A 22,885-nucleotide genomic window follows, 5' to 3' on the forward strand; every position below is an offset into this window, starting at 1 on the left:
GGAGAAACCTAATGGAGGACCAGGGGGAGGGGAAGAGGGAAAGAGAGTTGGGGAGAGAGAGGGACGCAAAACTTGAGAGACTATTGAATGCTGAAAATGAACTGAGGGTTGAAGGAGAAGGGGGAGGGGGGAAATGAGGTGGTGGTGATGGAGGAGGGCACTTGTGGGGAAGAGCACTGGGTGCTGTACGGAAACCAATCTGACAATAAACTATTAAAAAAAAAAAAAAAGAAATGTGTACTTGAAAGGACCTGATAGAGAAAGCTAGAAGGAAAACTGAAGGGGAAAAAAAAATCACTATTTTCAAAAGCATCTTAAATAATATGTTATTTTTATGATAAAAACGGGGAGAAAATCTTCAGTAGGAATAAAAAAAGCACTTAAAATAGTCAACAAAGTTCAAATAATTAAAAAAAAAACCTTTTCTCTCTAATAAGAAACAACTAAAATTATTCTATCATGGAAACTTGATGAACACATTTAAGAATGCATTTTCTTACACAAAGACACCTTATTTAATAGTAAAAACCGTGATGAAGGCAAATTCAAGTACATGTGCTAAACTATCTGAACACTTTTTTCTCTATAAATTAAGTGAATATACAAAGTAATAATTCTTTCATACATACCACTGTGCCAAGAAACTGAATGCTCATGTTTCCACCTGCTTCTCGAGAAAGACACTGGAAAAAAAGAAGTATAAAATGAATTTGCATTCCCAGAAAAATGTGTACATGAATGATTGTAGCAGCATTATTCCGAATAGCCAAATAACTCACTGTCCATCAACTGGTACATGGATAAACAAAACATGGCATATTCATATAATGGGATATTATTTGGCCATGAAAAGGAATGCAGTACTGATACACGCTACAACAGAAGTCAGCCACAACGGACCAGATGTTCTATGATTCCATTTAACACAGGGTGTTCAGGATGACCAAATCCACAGAGAGAGGAAGCAAATTAGCACAGTTTGCCTGTTCTTCGCAGTACACTCGAAGCTGCCCTGGAGACTTCCAGGTCATCACGGCTTCTTGGGTTACAACAGGCTGCCTAAGAATACACCAAATATCACATCTTTTCATTGGTGTAAATGATACCACTGGTCAAGGAAAGGACTCAAGGAATTTTGATGACACAAAAAAAGTAAAACTTGGAGCCTCAATTGACCTGTCAACAATTAGGAATGAAGTATGAAGATATGCATAAACTTTGGTTGTCCTACAAAAAAAAAAAAAAAGAAGAAGACATGCTCCTAACACTAGAGCAGAATGCCAAGTGGCAGAGATTGCCAATGCCAAGCTTGCAAGAGTTAGAAAGGGTAACAGATTCCACAGATGCCTTAAAGTTGTCCAGGAAAGAGAAGATACCCTACGGCTTCCTCAGACTGCTCCAGAAAAAGCTAGACCTCATGCTTGGACAAGAGACATCTTTGATGGGCACCTGGGTGACTTAGTTGTTTAAACGTCCCACTTCAGCTCAGGTCATGATCTCACGGTCCATAGGTTCAAGTTCCATGCCAGGTTCTCTGCTGTCAGCACAGAGCCCACTTCATATCCTCTGTCCTCCCCCCACCAGCCCTTCCCCCCACTTGCGTATGCACTCTCCCTGTCTCTCAAAAATAAACAAACATTTAAAAAAGAGAGAGAGAGAGAGAGAGAGAGAGATCTTTGGAAGAACCATCTGGCACAAGTTCAAGAAGTGGCTATGCCTTGGTACCTAAGTAACAGATACAATAAGAAACTATTCTTTGCAATGCCTTACATGGGACATTTTGTCAGAGTGAGACTGGAGAAGCAAGTCCACATTAAAGCCAAAAAGAAAAGTTTAGGAAAAAAATGGGTTTAAATTTCTTTGGGTAGAGTTTCCACATCTTTCTGAAGGCCACAAATCAAGCCTTATCTAATAAGTCCGAATTCTTAACTTACCATTTGTTTTTCTTGGATAACAGTCTATATACAAAAGTAAATATATGTTAAGTGGTTTCATAAAGAACTTGTGATTCCAGTCAAATGACAATTTACTGATCAATTGGTCTATGTGTTTTTATGACATGCTAATTTTGGAAGTGGTCATGCTTTTACCAAACTTAAAAAAAATCAGGAATAAAGCACAGATCAAATTCAAGAAAGAAAGGAAAGAAAGGCAAGGTGGAAGGAAGGAAGGAAGGAAGGAAGGAAGGAAGGAAGGAAGGAAGGAAGGAAGGAAGGAAGGGAGCAAGCGGGTGGGCTAGGAGGAAATGAAAAATGACCGCTCATTAGCAGGGGCTTTCTCTCTGCCTTGGTGGACATGTCCTACAACGGATTACGGGGACTGCTGCACAGCTCTGTGATCAAACTGACAAACACTGACTTGAACACTCTGGGTGAAAACCATGTGGGATGTGAATTCTATCTCAACAAACCTGTTATAAAAAGTGTGTTAGCATTTGTTTAAGATAATAACACAATCCTATGGCCAGAGAGTAGTCAAAAAGGACCTCTATGTTATGCATTTATTTGTAAATAAGTTCAAAGTGAATCCAATATGATTTATGCAGATCTTGTTTGAATTTTAGTTTGCTAAATAGTTCACGATAAGTAAATTCTAGTTTTTGTTCAGATAATTCTCACCTGTAAAAGTGCTTTTTTATTCCTAATGTATTCTTCAAAATTCTTTCTTGCCTATGCTACTCACAGAGGGTCCAGTGGCCTCAAAGACCACATACCACACAAAAAACAAAGCAGTTCTAACTAAGGAGCTACACATTTTATTAAAGTTCCCAGATGTGGCCCTGGAGGGAGGAGCAGTGGCTGACAATCAGCTGCATGCCATGAACTATTACAGACATATCCTAACATTATTCCTTTTTAACAAGTGCAGGTTTACCAATTCCAATCTTTAAAAAAAATTTTTAATGTTTATTTATTTTTGAGACAGTGAGAGACAGTGTGAGCAGGGGAAGGGCAGAGACAAAGGGAGACACAGAATCCCAAGCAGGCTCCAGGCTCCAAGCTGTCAGCACAGAGCCTGATGCGAGGCCCAAAGTCACAGACCATGAGATCATGACCTGAGCTGAAGCCGGACACTTAACAGACTGAGCCACCCAGGTGCCCCCTACCAATTCCAATCTCAGCACTCAGAGCACTCAGTCATAGAACCCAGAGCAAATCTCTAGAATTCAAGCTGAGCCCTTGGTTCCTTGATGGAGGGAAGTTAGATCAGTAGGAATGAAAGGGGTTTAATGCACCATGACAAGTGGTTACCCCACCTGTGAATATTAGCCCCGAGAGACTCAACACAGTAGTTATCTGACCAGCACACTCAAGGTGGAGAAAACTCAAAATCCGTATTTTTATCCATTCATTTCACTTCTAAGAATTTATCCTAAGGGAAAACAGTTATGAATAGGAAAACACACACACACACACACACACACACACACACACACAGCACATACAAAGTCGCACAGCTACAAAAATGACATCATAGTGCTGTTTCCAGAATCTAAAACTTTCAAGCAATCTACATGATGAATAAAAGAAACTGGTTAAATAAATTATGATATAATCCATGCAGCCATTAAAAATTTTGAGACATAAAAAATGTTTATATTTTTAAGTGCAAAAAGAACAAAACGGTATGTTCAGAATATATCATGTTAAAAGCTTCTGTATGTTCAAGATAAAATTCTAGCCCAAATAATGCACATAAAACAGTCAACTATTATTTCTGGGTGGAAGATATTAGTTGGCCCTTCTTTTTGGCTTACCTAGTATTCCTATTCTTCCAAATGGACATATATAACTTAATTAAGGCAAAAAGGGAAATAATAGAAAATGAAGTAAAATAAATGATTTCCCTCTAAGGGATTAAAATTGAAACCTGAATCCTGGGTTCTGGCACTGGAACTTGTACTTTGGTCCTCCACTCATCTATCCATCCATATACTGAGTTGAGCACTGCTAGATGAATTAAGAATCACCCTCTGGGAGGAGCAGCTGAGTGGCACAGTCAGTTAAGCATCTGACTTCAGCTCAGGTCATGATCTCATGGTTCAAGAATTCAAGGCCCACGTTCAGCTCTGTGCTGACAGCTCAGAGCCTGGAGGCTGCTTCAGACTCTCTGTCTCCCTCTCTCTGTTCTTCCTCTGCCTGTGCTCTATCTCTCAAAAATAAATAAATATTAAAAAGGAAAACAGAATCATCTTCTGGGAGACCAAATGAAAAAATCATAGGCGTGTCTGGTTGGCTCTGTTGGTAGAGCATGTGACTTGATCCCTGGGTCATGAGCTCAAGACCCACATTGGGGATAGAGATTACATTAAAAAATAATAAAATAAATTATAATTCAATATAATAATCCCACAGTACCACATGTACAAAGTATTATAGAATAAGAGGCCAGATCAGCTAAGTGCCCAGAAAGGTTAAGAAGACTTGAAGATACACATTAGAACTGGGTACTAAAAAATGAGCAGACTTTCTCCCAAAGAGAAATAAATGAAACTCTTTGGGTCAGATGGTGCTGTTTATGCAAATTTCAGATCAATAAGGAGCATGGTGGGGCGCCTGGGTGCCTCAGTCGGTTAAGCGTCCAACCTCGGCTTAGGTCATGATCCTGTGGTTCGTGGGTTTGGGCCCCTCATCAGGTTGTGTGCTGACAGCCCAGAACTTGGAGGCTGTTTCAGATTCTGCGTCTCCCTCTCTCTCTGCCCCTCCCCCACTTGTGCTCTGTCTGTCTCAAAAATAAACATCAAAAAAAAAAGGAGCATGGTGAGTTTAAGGCATGGGGAAGGGTCCAGGGTTCAATATGACCAGAGATAGGTTTGGTTGATGGAGGGAAGTGACAAGAAAGGAAACCAAGAAGAAATTAGGGGGCCAGGTCCTATCCTGCACAGAGTCATGCTTCACAAAGTTCTTATACCTAAAAATTGAAAAGTAACATGTTTATTTTAGAAAGACTGATGGTCTGACGTGAGGCTGAGGGTACACCAGGATGGGGGAGGGGGTGGAGTAGGAGCACAGAGAAAATGGAGCAGGTAGCAATTACCAGGTGAGGAGGCCTCCAATGCTACAGGTAAACCTAACAGTAGAACTAAGTCTGCTTCATTCACAGAAACTTAGAATTTGGAGACAAAACAGATCTCAAAATCTCCATCTTGTTTTAATTATGAGGAAATCAAAGATACAGGGATCAAAGATGCAGTGCAATACTGCGCTAGGAAAAGAAGAATCCCAACCCAAGCAGGTGTGCATGGTCCGGATATCTCTACAGTATAGGATGGAATCGCGACTATGTCAGACTAAACCATCACCTAGATGGTGAGCCCTTTAAGGACAAGGACCATTTCTGGCACTTCCTCCTTAATCCCACAGCATGCAAATCCATGCTGCAGAAATGGAAACAAAAAAAAAAAAATCAAGCTTCACCAAGAATTCTGAAGTTGTTTCATACTATGAAAGAGAAGAGCGACCTACAGATCTCTCAATCTTCCACTGTCTAGCAGAAATGTTAGCTAGGGAGAGTTAGAGGCGTGGCTGTCAAAAAGTAAGGGAAAGGCGTGTGATAGAGTGAGGACAGGTGATCCAATGATATGCTGACTTCCACACTGCTGAGATTTCAAGAGAAGGGAGGAAAATGCTCAGTGCAACCACCTCGCCACTACTATCAGGCCAGGACTCATCCCCGCAGGGGCTAAATCTTCCTTCCGCAGAAGCTCGAGGCACAGAATCCAGTCCGTACTTACGAGGCCAGAAGCAACACGATTAATCACTGGAAGGCAGCAAAGTATCAACCCTAACAGCTGCTCAGAATGAGAAATCTCCTGGAAAAGGACGGCCTTCGTACTCCGGGCAGACGGCAGTGGCGGCGTGGTTTCTGAGGCTTTCCCACAAACCCTGCGGAGGCCCAGGAGCAACAAATGCCCCCAGCACCCCAAATGTTGTCTACAAACACCATTCCCCACTCCAAGAGGTCTTGGCGGAACGGCTCAGCCCTAGTTTGAGGCAGAAGTGAGAAGGCTACATCTTGTCGTTTCAGAAACCAATGCAGCTAAGACAGGGGTCACATGAAAGGGACTCAGAAGCCAACCTGAAGAAATTCCCTGGTCAGAGATGGTCTGACCATCACGAAGGGTTAAAACTGCCAGGGATTAAAGCCAAGTACGTTTAAACCCATGAGTTCAAAACAGATACCGGAAACAAAAACAAAGTAACACCCTAATTGAGTCACTTTTGCAGAATGATAGGGAAGCAAGTCTTTGAGAACTGGCAAGTAAGAGAAAGGCTCTCCCATCTGTCTGTTTTCGATGAAAACTGCTCTGCTGGCTCGCCCAAGAAGCAAGGGAGGTGGAGCTCCTCTTGAAAGAGTTAATCTGGGGCGCCTGAGTGGCTCAGCTGGTTAAGCATCCAACTTCGGCTCAGGTCATGACCTCACAGTTTGCGGGTTCAAACCCCACATCAGGCTCTGTGCTGTCAGCTCAGAGCCTGGAGCCTGCTTCCGATTCTGTTTCCTTCTCCCTCTTCTCCCCCACTCATGCTCTGTCTCTCAAAAATAAATAAACGTTAAAAAAATTTAAAAAAAAGAGTTAATCCTGGTAATCAGTGAGAAGAAATGACAACATTGGAATAATGTCGTTTTGTAAACCTTAACGAATTTATCAATCAAAGCTTGAGCATCAACAGAGAAGTGAGCAGTGTGTGTCTCTTCCAGAGGCACACCACACCATTTATGACTCAGTCTTGCCAAAGATAATGGCACCTGAATCAGATTGCTTCTCTAGATCCTAATATCAATTTCTAGAAAACAAAGGAGAGAGGACATGTTAACCCACTGGAATGCAATCAGCTAAGTTTTGACCATGGGAAACTGTATAGGACAAATGGTCCCATTCCTTCAACAAATGAAATGCAAAGAATAAGAAAAAAAAATTCTACAGACATTTCCCTCAAGCAACTCTCCCATTTCTCCTTTAAAGCCAGACTCCTTAAAAAGTTGTCTCTCTCCCTGGTCTCTACTTTGTCACTTTTCATTCTCCTTTGAACCCATTTCTGTGCTTTCCCCCTACTATTCATGTGTAATCATTCTCCTCAAGATCACCTATGACTTCCATGTTGCCTTATCTATCAGTTGGTTTTGTCTTAATCTTACCCAGCAACACTACAGTCAATGATTCTCTTTCCAAACATAATTCTTTCATTGGCTTCAAGGATATTCATGCCCCTGGTTTTTCTCCTACTCCCCTGGCAGCTCATTTTTTAGCCTTCTTTGCTAGCTTCGCCTCTTCATTCGATTTCTACCTCAGGAGTGCCCGGTCCTCAGCTCTCTTCTCTTCTCCATCGATGCTCTTTTCCTATGAAATCTCATCTCTTCCCCCGAATCCTGATGCCCATCTTAAAACAAATCAATTTCATGGAAAAGAATGTATTCCAGTTAAAGGATAGAATTCAGTGACTTTTGACAATTTTAAGAAATCATCACCACAATCAACATAGAGGACATTTCTGCCACCTCCAAAATGTTCTTCCTGCCTGTCTGTACTCCAATCCTGGTGCTGACCCCCCGCCCCAGGCAGCCACTGATCTGCTAATACACAAGATCATTTTATTTGCCAAAGGGACATAGAGCTGTTTGAGAACCATTTAAAAGAATTTCACATTAAAATTCCTTAACACTTTTGCCAAAACTTAATTGATCACCCATGTCTGGATCTACTACTTTCTTCTGCTCCACATATCTACCTAGTAGTGCCAAACTGTCGTGACACTGCTGTTCCACAATTAGTCTTGAAGTCAGGTTGTCTAATTCTCCCAACTTTGCGCTTCTTTTTAAAAATTGCTTTGGCTCCTCTGCTTTTTAAATGAACAGGATTTTTGGGGGGGGTGGTAAAAAAAATGACAAAATTTACCGTTTTAACCATTTGAAAGCACAAAGTGCAGTAGCGTTAGTATATTTGCGCTGTCATGAAACAGATCTTCAGAACTTTCTCATCTTGCAAATCTGAAATTCTATGCCCACTAAACAACAACTGCCCCTCCCCCTCCCCGTGGTCCCTGGTCACCACCATTCTTTGTTTGGATCAATTCATTGTTTTAAGTGCCCCATATAAGTGGACTCATACAGTATTTGCCTTTTTTTGTCTGGTTTATTTCATTTAGCATAATGTTCTCAAGGTTTAATCATGTTGCAGCATGTGATAAGATTTCTTTCCTTCTCATGGTTGAAAATTATCCCGCTGTATGTGTATATGACATTTTGTTTATCTATACATATGTTGTTGGGCATTTTGGTTGCTTCTACCTCCTGGCTATTCTAAATAATGCTACAATGAACTGGGGCATGCAAATCCTCCTTTAAGACCCTGCTTTCAATTTTTTCAGACGTATATCTAGAAGGGAGATTTCTGGACCATATGGTAGTACTATTTTTATTATTCTGAGGAACCCTCATACTGTTTTCAAGGTGTGCCATTTTATAGTTCTACCAGGAGTGCACAAGTATTCCAATTTCTTGGTGTTTTTACCAACACTTGTTATTCTCTGGGTGGTGTTTGGTTTTTTGGTAGTAGCCATCCTAATGGGTATGAAATGACGTCTCATTGTCACTTTGATTACACTTTTAAGATAGTGATATTGAGCACATTTCCATACACTTATTGCCTGTTGGTATATCATCATGAGAGAAATGTCTATTTAAGGCCTTTGTCCATTTTAAAATCAGGTTAGTTTTTTTTAAGCTGTGGGAGTTCTTTATGTATTCTGGATACTAACCCTTTATCAGTATACGATTTGCAAATATTTTCTCCCTTCTGTAGGATGCATTTTCATTCTGTTGTTTGTGTCCTTTGATACACAAATGTTTTTAAGTTTGATGTAGTAGCATTTGTCAGTCTTTGTCTTTGTTGCCCATGACTGGTGTTATGTCCAAGAAATCATTCTCAAGTCCAGTGTCATGAAGATTTTGGTCTCCATTTTCTTCTAGGGGTTTCACGGTTTCAAGTCTTACATTTAAGTCTTTAATCCATTTAAGCTATTTTTTTTTAATGGTATAAGATACAGACCCAATTTCATACTTTTGTATGCAGCAGATCCCTGCTTTGAGAGACAATCTACAGGTTTACGACTTCGGAATTTACGTTTTCAACCCCATTTATTGTCTGAGTTCAAGACAAATATAGTCAATTGTTAACTGGACATCAACACTTGGATATATAATGTACATGTTAAAACTGAGTCCAAAAAGAACTACTGATCTGCCTCTCCAAGCCTGCTCCTCCCCTCCCTCCCTCCCTAAGGAAGTAAGGTCATGTGCACGCAGTTTACCCTTCATTCTTTAACTTCCTTCCTGCTCAAGCATCTGATCCTGTCAGTTCTTGCTGCCTTCCAACCCAATTAGAAGTCAAATCAGTTCACCTCTCACCATCTCCAATACTGCCGTCTTGGTCTAAGCCAAGGACTGGCAAACTCTTTCTGTAAAGAGTCACAGAGTAAACCTTTTAGGCTCTGTGAGGTAAAACTGAAGTTATTATGTAGCCAGTTAGAGAACAAGAGAGAAAACGGACTTCCACAGCTTCCTAGGGGGATGACTTTCCAAATATAATAAGCACCAATTTTTGGTAATACTAATAAGGAAAATTGAATTCTCTTACTTAGGGATAAAATTCTGTTTAATTGGGGCTCAGAGTTAGTGTTCTCTATCACTGTTTATGCTGATCTACAATATGATTTTACTTATTTCTTCTTTGACAATACCTTTTCCCCCAGACAGGTACTGCCAGATACTAACAATAATCCATAGGTAAAGGATATACTACTTGAGCATAGTCATTGCTTGGGAGGCATTTATAGAATTTTATTAAACTCCTCACTTAATATTCGCTGTTGGCCTAACAATACACTGGAGTTTGATCACGTCTAATTTTAGGCTAGGTAGAAGATGCTCAACTGTGCAGTGAAATGGGCTTTACGATATGGAAATTTCCTCCGCCCTCGCACGGAGGTTGAAAAATGCTGCTACAGCTAGTTCACTTCTCACTGTAATCTGACAGCCTGGGAAGCGTACAAAGCAGCTGGACAAGGGCACTTGGGTGGCTCAGTCAGTTAAGCGTCCAACTTTGGCTCACGTCATGATCTTGCAGTTCACAAGTTCGAGCTCCACATGGGGCTCTATACTGACAGCTCAGAGCCTGGAGCCTGCTTCAGATTCTATGTCTCCCTCTCTCTCTGCCCCTCCCTTGCTCATGTGCTATCTCTAGCTCTCTAAAAAATAAATAAACATTAAAAAAAAAAAAGCAATTGGACATTAGTTGTGATTCAAAGGTTAGTTGTTGTCAAAATGATAATTACCACAGTATAAATTTTGTACATAAATGCTGTTTTGTCCTACAATTTAGGTTTTATTATTTATTTATTTATTTTTTTAATGCTTTATTTTTGTTACAGAGAGAGACAGAGCATGAGAGGGGGAGGGGCAGAGAGCGAAGGAGACACAGAACCGGAAGCAGGCTCCAGGCTCTGAGCTGTCTGCACAGAGCCTGACGCGGGGCTCGAACCCACGAACGTGAGATCTGACCTGAGCCAAAGTCAGAGGCTTAACCGACTGAGCCACCCAGGCGCCCCTACAATTTAGGTTTAAAAAAATTTTTAATGTTTATTTATTTTTGAGAGAGAGAGAGAGACACACACAGAGTGTGAGCGGGGGAGGGGCAGAGAGACCAGTAGACACAAAATTAGAAGCAGGCTCCGAGCTCTGAGCTGTCAGCCCTGAGCCTGACACAAGGCTCAAAGTCACGCACTGTGAGATCATGACCTGAGCTGGAGTCAGACACTTAACCACCTGAGCCACCCAGGCGCCCCAATCTTACCATTTTAGATTGAATTAATAAACATCAAAATCTATAGCATGAACTAATTCTCAAAGCTCTTCAATGCTGATAACAGTGGCTGAGAGTGGTCCTTCTTGTTCAGGAAAATGTAAATCTTGGTTCTGAGCTCAAAAAAAAAATCACAATAAATTTTGCCACCACTAAGCCAAATGAACTGCTGTGAGATTGTTGGGAAACAGGGACATTAAAGTTGTACTTAACAAAAATTCTACAAGCAGTCATAGCAAAAAAGTCACAGATAAATGTAACTACATTCCAGTAAAACTTTGCAGATGTACGGATGCTGAAATTTGAATCTTGTATACTTTCCATGTGTCATGAGGCATTACTCTTCTAACTTTTACCAACCATTTGAAAATGAAATAACCCCTCAACTTGTGAGCCACACCAAAGCAGGCAGTGGGCTGGACGTGGCTGACTGCTGGCCTAAGCATCGGCACCGCTCACCTGGATGACTACAGTGACCAGAAAAATGGTTGCGCTACATCCGCCACGGTCCCCTGTAGTCCATCCTCCCCACGGCAGTGACCGTACATCGCACTGTACCATCCCTCTACTCAAAACCTTTCAAAAGCCTCACAGTAGGAATTGAATAAAACCCACACTCTTCGGCCGACAAAGGCATCATATACAGTCTAGCCCCTGCCTCTCTTCTTGCCTCTCCTAAGCTACACTCGAGATGCTGGCCTTCCCTCAGGCCTCTGCAAAAACCAAGCTTGCTCCTGTCTCGGGGCCACTGCACTTGCTACTTGGGACCTTCACCCTTTACATTTTTGCAGGGTTCCCCGCTTCTCCTCATAGGTCTCCACTCAATGTTAGCTATTTAGAAAGAACTTTCTTTTTGCTTTTTTAAAAAAAATTTTAATGTTTACTTATTTTTAAGAGACAAAATGTGAGCAGGAGAGGGGCAGAGAGAGAGAGGGAGACACAGAATCCAGGCTCTGAGCTGTCCGCACAGAGCCCGATATGGGGCTCGAACTCAGGAACCATATAATCATGACCCGAGCCGAGGTCAGACGCTTAACTGACTGAGCCACTCAGGTGCCCCAGAAATGACTTTCTAACCACCCAAGATACAGCTACATCCTCTATGTACTTTCTATGAATGATCCTGTTTTAGAGGCTTTATCAACCTTCTTTGTACACAAATTGCCTTATTTATGTATTTCCATGTTTGGTATCTGCACCCCGTAGTCAATGTTGTACATGATGTGAGGGGGAGGATGCAGGAGGAAGAGAGAGAGAAAAGGAAGTGCCCAAACCTGACACAGCTCAGCAATAAGGACTGATAAAATGAAAAATAGGAAAATAAAATTTCATCCACACCAAGACTGACCTCTATACACAAAACAGGAATATACAATTTTCCCACAGTTTACAATGAAGACAGTTAGGTTTCAGCATTCACAAAGCACAAAGTATCAGAGCTTACAGAGTCTGAGGCAAGCCAAAACAAATAGGAACTGACCATTTGATAAGCTAATAACAAAAAGTAGAATAAAATAAAAATTAAGACTTTTACTTTCATGAAATATATTCTATCCCTGTTGAAATACTTTCTCCAAGGTTTTTCCTTACCGCTTTCCCTGTTTTAAGTGGCACATCACAGCTAGATAAAAATGTCCTTCTGTGCGTATATTGATACTCTGCTCCTACCTCTATGAAACACACACCTTCTTGTTTCTTTAAAGAAAAGAATACTTAAGAAGACTGATTACCAAAACGACCTCAACATTTGTGAGAATCAAATTCATACAAAATTAGCAAGGCCGTTCCCTCAAAAAAAGCAAAACATTCACAAACCAATAAATCAAATGTTCCAAAAATATCTTCCTGGGATAATAAAATCAGAGGCAATTTCACCTTTAAAAGTAATCTCACTGAACAGTAAGAGGAAGAAATAGTAATAGTTTTCTTTTTCCCCTCACTGATTTCCGACATGATAATATGTTGTAAAGGCCATTACTGGGGGATTTGTCTTATCGGTCTCCAGTGCAGCTGCCTGTATTATTTTCCACATTTACTACAATCAGTGTTTATACTATTCAAAATTCTCTTCTCCTGGCAGCTACTAAAATATAATTTTCTAGTAAACAGATAGCAGAGGACAAAAAGAATATGTGGGTCGGTGGAGCGGGGGGGAAGATTCAGAACATTTTCCCATTTAGTGAATATTTAAAAGCAACTACAAATCATAAAACAAATGCCACTAGAGAAAAAAAAAACCCACTAAGCTCTGGGGCTACATTTCAAAAGCAGGTAGATATGTCAAAATTAATATTTTAAATTATAGTTGTAAATACACCCCAGCTGTTAAACGGTGATTAAATTTTTCGAAGCATAGTGAAAGGAGTTATTTCTGTTTTCCTGGCGGGCTTGTTTCTAAGATGTGTAACTGTAATTGATGTTTTCAGGAATGTGAAAAGGAGATGGTTAATAATTACTCTCTTATTTCTTACTTCTTTGGGGAAAAAATACCAACCTCCACTTATTCTAAGTTATATATTTATATATCCCATACATCCTAAATAGACGGTTCCATTTACATTTGATAAGTCTAGAGTAATCACATGCATATGGTACAAAATAACACCTAATTACTTCTTAGGGGACAGGAAGAAACATCTAAAACCCATGGAAAACATTTATTTTGGGACTAAGAACAGAAGATGAGCACTTCCAAATCCACTTTTTTTGGTCCTGGCAAAGTATAAGCAAACAAAGAAGCCACTTATTTAATTTTCTAATTAAAATATTTGCTCTAGCATCTACATACATTTCTTAGGATGGGAACCCAAGTGTGTTCCCAGAGGTTGTCACAGCTGCTTTCTTCTAAAAAACTAAAAAAAGAAAATAGCTTATTTTTAACTTCCCTTACTCAAAGAGGTATGAGGATCAATTCGTTTTCTTTGAAAAGACAAAATTGAGTTTCAAATTTAAAATTCTATCCAAACTCTGTACAGACAAGCATTTGCAAACATATCACAGATATGATTCCATCTGCGAACACAATCCATCACGTTCATGTGCTTTTATAATATTCTATATTGCACAGGCCCACTAAGCATTTTAAGTTATCATGTTATGTAATCTATTCAACATTGCAATCAATTCACAAATAATCCATTTAATCTGGTATTCTGTAGTAAATAACATGACATTCGTGTGACACTATTCCAAATGTGTCTGCTTTAACATAGAAAATTAGTTCCACTTAGTTGAGTATCAATAACCTATTCAATGTAGAAGGCGGTAGTGCTGCATTCAGCTTTGTCCTGTTATTTATAATAAATTTAGCTTCTCTTAAAAATATTTAAGCAAGGATATGAGAAATAAAAAGGAAAAAAAAGCCTTCAGAGGTACATCATGAATAGCTTCACATCACACAAATGCGGAGATTGTTAAACCTTAGCAGGATCTCAAGATATTTTCAAAAGTATTTAGCTCCTCTTCAGGCCTGGAGACAACCTGCTGTGAGCAGGTGGATAGAAGAAATCATGCCACACAAAGAAACAGGCCAATACCAGTTAGTCGGCAGCTCTGCTTGCAAATGTTCAAACAAAGTGACTACGCAAAATGAAAATCTTGTATGTAAAATGCTAACAAGAAACAACACATTAAATCCCAGCAGACAAATTACACTGGAAGAAATGGAGGACTATTGGGTTGTTCAAAGGGAAATTGAAGAGCCTCTTTCGAGGTTAAAAAGATTGCTTTATAGGAATGGAGTATATTCTCAGAAATTTAAAAAAAAAAGTTCTATATTGATCGGCACGTTCCAAACCACGAAGGTGCTACGGCGCATGGAGAAAGTACAGTGAGCTCAGCACATGCCCAACACAGTGTATCTTTTGTCTCAACACTTCAGCATATGCTGCAGGCAGGAAATCATTCCGCTTAGTAAACAGTCTTAATTGTTGTTAAACCTCTAAGTTAAAATGTGAAAAGTTGGTCAACTAAAGGAAAAATTCGTCTTCTGTTTAAAAAATGAAGTTAGTTCATCTCCTCTTAAGTTTAAACAATAAAAACCAAACCTGTGGTGCATACACAAGGCAGCGCGTGAAAACCAGTATTTTTTTTTTCTCCTATGAGCACTGGCTCTTTTAGGAAACATTTTATTTGTGAGCTGTCTAACCCATAACCACTATCCATGTGTGGCTATGGAGGCCTTGGAATGTGACCAGTTAAAGTGAGAAACATGTTTTCCATTTTAATTAATAGTAAGCAATTTAAATATAGAAGCTGTGGAACCTATTTTTCTTTACACACAATGTTCTGATAGGGCCGCATTTCACGTTCACCATTCTGTTTCTTAAGATGATACTGGGATATTAGCATACGTATTTCAGGCATAGGTGCTGTTTCTGATATCACACTAATAATTTTCTTTAGATTATTCCATGTTGAAATGCTCACATTTTGGATATATTCAGTTAAACAAAATGGATTCATGAAATTAATCTCACTGGTTCTTACCTTATTGATGTGGCTACAAAGAAACTGAAAATTGCATATATGGCTTAACAGATTTCTCCTGGACAATGCTGCTTCACTCTGCAACTTTTTAAATTGGTTAATTTGGAAATGAGACTATATCTTCCCACAATCAAAATGAGAAAAGGACTGTAGGTCCTCAGATTATACCATTAAGATCTATTTTATAAGCATCATTACTGACAACTCTACATCTGCGATGGGGAAATAGTAGGAAAACAGTGGTACATACCCAACCTAAGACAAAAGAGAATTATGAAATACTATCATTTTATTTTCCTTGAATGACACTATTTGAGGAAAACATGGCCTAATTATTAGATTAAGAGACAGATTAAAAACTTATAAAAATGCTAGAGGACCTATAGGTATCTTCAAGAATCTTTATTGTTTTCTATCCTCGATTCTTCAGCATCAATTACTTCATTTCCAAATATAGGACCTCCTCCTCCTCCTTTTGGAAACATCCATCACTCACTCTATAATTAAAGTTATTAATAATGATTAGAACTTCTGTCCGACAATAGGATTTTCCAGACATCAGAAGAGAAAAAGACTTAAAGCAGCCGTGTGGGTAAACCAAAGTAAGAGGCTGTGCAGCAGACTTGACTTAACGAAGACACTGGGTAAGATACAGCTCAAGCGATGTGCCACCGTGCGCATTCCCCTCACAGAGAGGGGGAAATCAGGGATGGTCTGAGGTCTTTACTATACCTCCAGATACCTATCAACAGGTGGTACTGTTGCCTTAGCAGCTTAGGAAAATAGGACAGACATCTGCTTGCTCGCAAAGAAGCTTGGTAAGCCTGATACTTTTGTGGGCAGCCCTGTGGGAGCCCTCTCATTTGTCTTTGCACTCACAAAAACTATGGTGATTCTGCATCGGTAGGGATCAGGTGGCCATGTTCTCTGAGTACATATTCTGCAATTGTTGGAAGGTAGAGAATTAAAGAGAATTGATAAAACTGCTAAGAAGGTTATCACAGGAACATAGCTTAATTTGATAAAGTCTTACAAGAAATAAAATCTAAATCTTAAGAGTATAGATAAGACATATCTCTGAAATTACAAAATGCAAGAGAACTATCCATGCATTCATCCACTCATCCTTTTCTCCAGCTAATGAGCCTTTCTTTACAAGTGCCAGGAACTCAGTATGGCAGTGGGAATTGAAGGTCAAATCAAAACTGAAAATTTTGATCAATTAACGAAGTTAAGAACCTATGAAATTCATTATCCAAATGAGAGTACATGCCAAAATACAATTTATTTTTAAAGAAATTAATAGATAATATCAAGTTCCTGAGGCTCACCAACGAAAGCCAGGAAAGTAAACAGATAATGTGAGATGATTAGATTTGGTTGGATGAATAGGGAGCTAACTCCTAAAGCAAAGGTATGCTTCCTCCCCAACGGCTTTATCATTTAATTAGATAAAGCTGTTAATTGCTATTTTTCATGTAATCACAGGGATTTAATAAAACAACTAAATAGAGGGGCGCCTGGGTGGCTCAGTCAGTTAAGCATCTGACTTCAGCTCAGGTCATGATCTCATGGTTTGGGAGTTTGAGCCCTGTGTTGGGCTCTGTGCCGACAGACTCTCTCTGCCACTTGGGTGCTTACGTTTGTACTCGTGCACTCGCTTGCGCTCTCTCAAAAATAAATAAAATAAAGTAGGTGCTAAGTATCTACGTATCTTTGAGCAAGATGCCAGACCGGCTGCACCAAGTACAACATGCTAGGAAACCACAAAACCAACAACTGTCCAACTCCCACCTCAAGAGAATGTGAAAGAAATTTAAAAATTATTGGAGGTTAAATTCTTAAACTGAGAACTCAAGGCTGAACACTTTAAGCTATGTGAAAGACATTTTATGAGAATCCCTTGGTTTTCCATGTATCTCCTGGACTTTGAGGGACATCTAGGTAAGATCAGCAATTGTCCTAGTGACAAAGCAGGAAGAGAAGAGTTTGACGAGGCATCAATTTGTAACGATTTCTTGTGGTCTAGATGTGGATTATGCAGAAGAGACAAAGGCTAAGTCATTAGGAGAGACTCTGTTCAACAGGAAAATCAGGAGGGATAGGAATCAGGAGGCTAAAGACAACTGGAAAAGACAACTGCAGGTGAGAAATTCCACCATATCCACAAAAGCGTCCATGAGGACAACAGCCAACTTTGGATGTTTGACATCCCCTCACATTAATAAGTGCCAGGTTACATTAGCCCGGGTCAGCCTTGTTCTTCTTGCCACGTTCCTCTCCTCGTTACCCCAAACGGAACTGCGGACAGACCCCAGATGGCAAATAAGAAGTGAGAGGATATGAAGCAAGAGAGAAGAAAGCAACACTCTGATCTTCCCTAGAAAACTTCCCAGTCTGAGGTGGAACGTAGCTCAGGAGGAGAGCTTTTAACAGTTTTGACATTACAATGAACTACATTTTTGTTTATTTTTTTTAAATGTTTATTTTTCGAGGGGCGCCTAGGTGGCTCAGTCAGTTAAGAGTCCGACTTCAGCTCAGGTCATAATCTCATGGTTCGTGGGTTCAAGCCCCACATCAGGCTCTGTGCTGACAGCTCAGAGCCTGGAGCCTGCTTCAGATTCTGTGTCTCCCTCTCTCTCTGACCCTCTCCAGCTCACGCTCTCTCTCTCAAAAATAAATAAAACACATTAAAAAATTTTAAAAAAGAATATGTTATTAAAAAATGTTTATTTTTCGAGAGAGAGAGTGAGCGGGGGAGGGACAAAGAAAGAGGGGACAGAGGATCTGAAGTGATCTCTGTGCTGACAGTAGAGAGCCCAACAAAGGGCTCAAACTCACAAACCATGAGATCACAACCTAAGCTGAAGTCAGACACTACACCAAATGACCCACACAGGTGCCCCTGAACTAGACTTCTAGACACACCTTCTCCCAAACAGACTACTGCTTGCCTATTCCCTGGTAGCAACTATACAACTGAGAACTGGATGTGATTTTATGCAGGGGAGGAAAGAGTAAGCTAAGAAAATGGCTTAAAAGAAGAGTTGTACACACAAAAAAAAGTTCCTTCTACTGGGGAGCCTGGGTGGCTCAGTAGGTTAATCCTCTCACTCCTGATTTCGGCTCTGGTCATGATCTCACAGTTAGTGAATTCAAGCCCCACATAGGGCTTTGCGCAACAGTACAGAGCCTACTTGGGATTCTCACTCTCCCTCTCTCTCTGTCCCTTCCCTGCTTGCTCTCTCTCTCTCTCTCAAAAAATAAACCAAAAAAATGTTTTTAAAACTCCCTTCTATTTGCACTATCAAAGTTCCATTTGTGCACAAAGTGGTTATGTGCTAAAACAGATGAAAGAAAGCCAAATATTCAGAAGTACTCAGAATGTTTTCTCAATAACTATCTAAATAAACCTTGTTCTACAATAAGGTACCACCACTTCACACCCATTAGGATAACTTCATAAAAGAACAATAAAACCACCAGGCAAGAACAAGCACTGGTCAAAAGGTACAGAAACTGGAATCCTTGTGCATTACTAGTGGGAATAGAAAATGGTGCAGCTGCTGTAGAAAACAACATAGTGGTTCTTTAAAAAGGTTAAACACAGGACAGCTACAAGAGCCACTCACAGAAGATTGGGAGTCACAAAATATGAACTTTTATGAATCATTAAGTAAACTCCAAAAAAAAAAAAAAAAAGAGGCAAAAGCCATGAACAGGCAGTTTGCAGAAAGGAAAAGAGGACTGTCAATAAATATATTTTTAAAATGCGCACTGTCATTACTATCCTATTATACATTAAAACAAAAAAGAGATAACTTAATTAGTCTGGATATCAATAATTACCTAGGATGTGTAGCAAAATTGTTAAAGGAACAGATTCCTGAATTCAAATCCTGGCTCTTCCATTTATTAGCAGAATGCCTTGGGTGAGCTATTTAGCTTCTCTAGGCCTAAGTTTCCCCAACCACAAAATGCGGGATAACACTAGTATATTGGAATGGTGTGAAGATTAAATACTTTGATACAGATGAAGTGTTATAGAAGAGTCAGTGCCTGATACAGTAAATATACAATAAGGTTTTCCTATTATTCATGTTATTGATAGCAGCAGCACTGTTGGTAGACATATACATTGGTACAGCCATAAAGGAAAACCCGTGTGGCATTACTGAGTAGGATTACAAATGCATGGTCCTTACAACCCAACTGTTCTATTGGCTGGCATAGTCCTTAGAGAAACAGTTTCAAGAGGAAACATACAGAGAAAAGTTCATGGAAGCAGTGTTTGTTCTAAAAACAAATTAAGTAACACAAATATTTACTTAGGGGAGAAAGAATAAATTGTGGTATATTCATGAGACTTATATAGCACGGAAATAAATAAAGCTACATACATCCAGATGATCAATCTCACAAACCTAATACTGGAGGAAAAAGCAACTCACAGAAGCACAGAGAAAGTATGGCGCTACACACTATATTGTTTACAACTGTATGTGTATGTAACATCCCTAAAGAAAAGGAAGGGAGGGACACATTTAAAAACTGGGATAGTGGTCATCTCCTGGGGCTGAAGGAAGGATTTTAAGGAAGGGGGTTACAGAAGAAAGTCAGTAATATTCATAATTCTTTTCCTTTTGTAATCTAGATGGTAAGTAATCAGGTTTTTGTCGCGTTCTTCTTTAGCTTTTACACTGATCAATACAAATTTGTATATATAAAATACTTTTAAAAGTTTAAATGCAGGCACAAAAATCTAGGGGGCAAAACCCCCCCAGCATTATTACTGTAAAGTCACTTGAAAACCACCTGCGGTAATATCCATCCCAGTTCTTCCTGGAAACTCATAGCATTTCATAGCTCTCTGTTTGGAGGTACTGAGGTGAAAAGTCTCGGGGAACTCAGCCCAGGAAGTCAGCACAGTGAAAGGGAGTTGGGCACAAATCCTGAAGGTGTGCCCAGGCTTAAGGCAGGTGGAGGAGAAATCCACAAAGAACACTGTGAAGCCACCATTCATTCTCCTGTCTCAAATCTGTTGGCCACACAATGCTCTGTTCTGAGTCAAGATGATTTCCCTCCTATGTCTGGAACACGTACTAACTTCTCTCTGTGTCAGTCTCCTTCTCCTCCCACCCTGTCTCCACAATGCAACTTGCAGCAAGCTCTTCCTAAACTCCCAATGCTCTCCACACCATCACTTCGTTCGTAAACCCTCGTCCATGGGTCCCACCAGCCAAGGACGAAGCAGAGGCCACGCTATGTGACTGGCAAGGCTTCCAATGACCTGGCTCCTACTTCCTTCACTTTTGCTCCTCATACCCAGCTTATTCTCTGATTGCAAGGGTTTAAAGCAGTGGTTCTCGGTCTGCTTCCCCTGGACTCACAGAATCAGCATTACCTGGGAACTTACTAGAAATGCACACTTAGCCCAGGCCTAGTAAATGGGAGTAAATTCTGGGGGGTGGGAACAACCATCTGAGTTTTCTTTAAAAAAAAATTAGTGTTTATTTATTTTGGGAGAGATGGAGTGTAGGGGGAGAGGGGAAGAGGGAGGGAGGGAGACAGAATCTGAAGCAGGCTCCCGGCTCTAAGCTGTCAGTACAGAGCCCAACGTGGGGCTTGAATTCACAAGTGGGAAGATCATGACCTGAGCCAAAGTTGGACGCTTAACCAACTGAGCCCCCCAGGCGCCCCCCCAACCATCTAAATTTTAACAAGCCTTCCAGGTGATTCTGAAGCATACCTAAATTTGAGCATAAAGGAAAGGTACATTATTTTCTGATGAACTCTGAAAGGGAAAATCAAAAAGTGCTATGAGCACAGTGGTTAGAAGGTTAGAAGCTCACACTCAGGGGTCATGGTGCCAGGGCTCAAATCTCTGCTCAGCTTCTTCCTAGCTTTATAACCACAGAAAAGTTGCTCAGCTTGCCTCAGCCAGTGTAATGCTTACCAGCACAGGTCCTACAGCAAGCCTGCCTGGCTACACCTATCAGCCACGTGACCTTGAGGAAGTCGCTTACTTTTCTCTGAGCCTCAGCTGCCTCTCAGACACAAGTATAAATAGTAGTAACCACTCCACACAGTTGCTGTGAAGATGAAATGAATACATGCAATGCATTCAGAACTGTGTCTGACACACAGTAAGTCCTGTGTATTATTTATCCTCATTATGTATTAGTATCATTGGTACGTTATATTCTAGAGCTAAAAAGAGTCAACAGTGAATGTTAATGTCCATAGAAAGTGAATAAAATTCATCTATTCTGGAAAGGAAAACTTTTCTCACCGTGTTTTAGGTCACTGAGTTTGTCTGTTATCCAGTCTACCATTTACCTCTCTGAAAGAATTTCTTTCTTTCTGATGAAATAGTACTTAACTGGATGTGCCGACCTTCTCCAGCATCAGGGGGTCTACGTGAGAGGTCATTTATTTCACATTCATGTCTTTTTTCTTTGTAAGCAACTTATAAGAATGAAAAGGATTTACCGAAAAGTATCCCTATGACAGGCAAAATATTTCTGGGAATTATTCTAAATACATATCCAGTACTCGTTTAGCTAGAAACTCTACATATAAAAGTGCCATCAGGCTACCGATCTGCACAGTCACTGAGAAGGAAGCTGAAAAATATCCAGATACACCAATTTGGGTAGCAGGACTTTGTGTTTCTCTATTCACTACTGGCAGGTGACGTATTATGACATATTATGTCCTCTGCCCAGAAAATGCATGCCTGGCCACAGCACATTCAGGACGGAGCATATTCTATTAAACATAAATAAATGTTACAAAACTATGTTTTCTGAAAACACAGTGAATGGATCTAAGTAGTGTGCAATTATGCAGTAATATTTTCGCCAAGGGTATCCACGTGCTTAACCTCATAATGAGAATATGAAAGAAAATATGAGAGAGTAAATATACTGGGGCAAGCCAGAAAACCAAAGCCAAAATACACGACTCATTACTGAGCATTAACTATTTCTTAGAACCATAAACATAATCTACCAATTGAGCCTGCCTTAGAAATTACTTTAGTCATTAAGTATTTACCCAAAGTTTCCGTCCCTAACAGAGATACACATGAATCTGGTATAGAGAAGTCTTGATCTATGATTCTCTTGATTCTTCTACGCTTTAAAAATCAGTTTCCTGTGCAAAGTCAAGTTAAGGGAACACAAAAATATTTTTGTAAAAAAAAAAAACCAACAAAAAGAATGAGCGTTTAATACTAGGGGTGATGGTCTGGATTTTTATTTGCATGTGATCATCACATGTTACGCGGCGTTCTTTGTTTTGTTTTCCCTGGAACCCTAAACCTCAACTCGGATATGAGCTGAAGGAACTCTGGCAGAATCTCTTTTCATAGCTGTCTACTTTAATATGGAAGTCACTGATGACAAAGAACATTCAAATAACCCTGGATTTCAAGTCATTTCCTCAACATAGGAAATTTTATTTTGGAGGGAAAAGAAAGGTTAATATACTAAGATTACTCAATTTTATTATTATTATTATTTTTTTAATGTTTAT

General features: G+C 39.9%; 1 protein-coding gene and 1 pseudogene across 3 annotated transcripts in view; one reads left to right on the forward strand and one right to left on the reverse strand.

Moving 5' to 3' along the window:
* PCCA (propionyl-CoA carboxylase subunit alpha) overlaps positions 1-22,885 on the reverse strand; it is a 403,439-nt gene that overhangs the window by 75,061 nt on the left and 305,493 nt on the right. For all 3 annotated transcript variants that reach the window (XM_029936479.1, XM_029936480.1, XM_029936478.1), the window contains one exon: positions 630-683. In XM_029936479.1, the coding sequence (XP_029792339.1) occupies positions 630-683 (54 nt within the window). The remainder of the gene's footprint in view (positions 1-629; positions 684-22,885) is intronic.
* Positions 735-1,912, forward strand: LOC115290370 (annotated as a pseudogene).

This window comes from Suricata suricatta, chromosome 4, assembly GCF_006229205.1.
Source record: "Suricata suricatta isolate VVHF042 chromosome 4, meerkat_22Aug2017_6uvM2_HiC, whole genome shotgun sequence".
Taxonomy (NCBI): Eukaryota; Metazoa; Chordata; class Mammalia; order Carnivora; family Herpestidae; genus Suricata; species Suricata suricatta.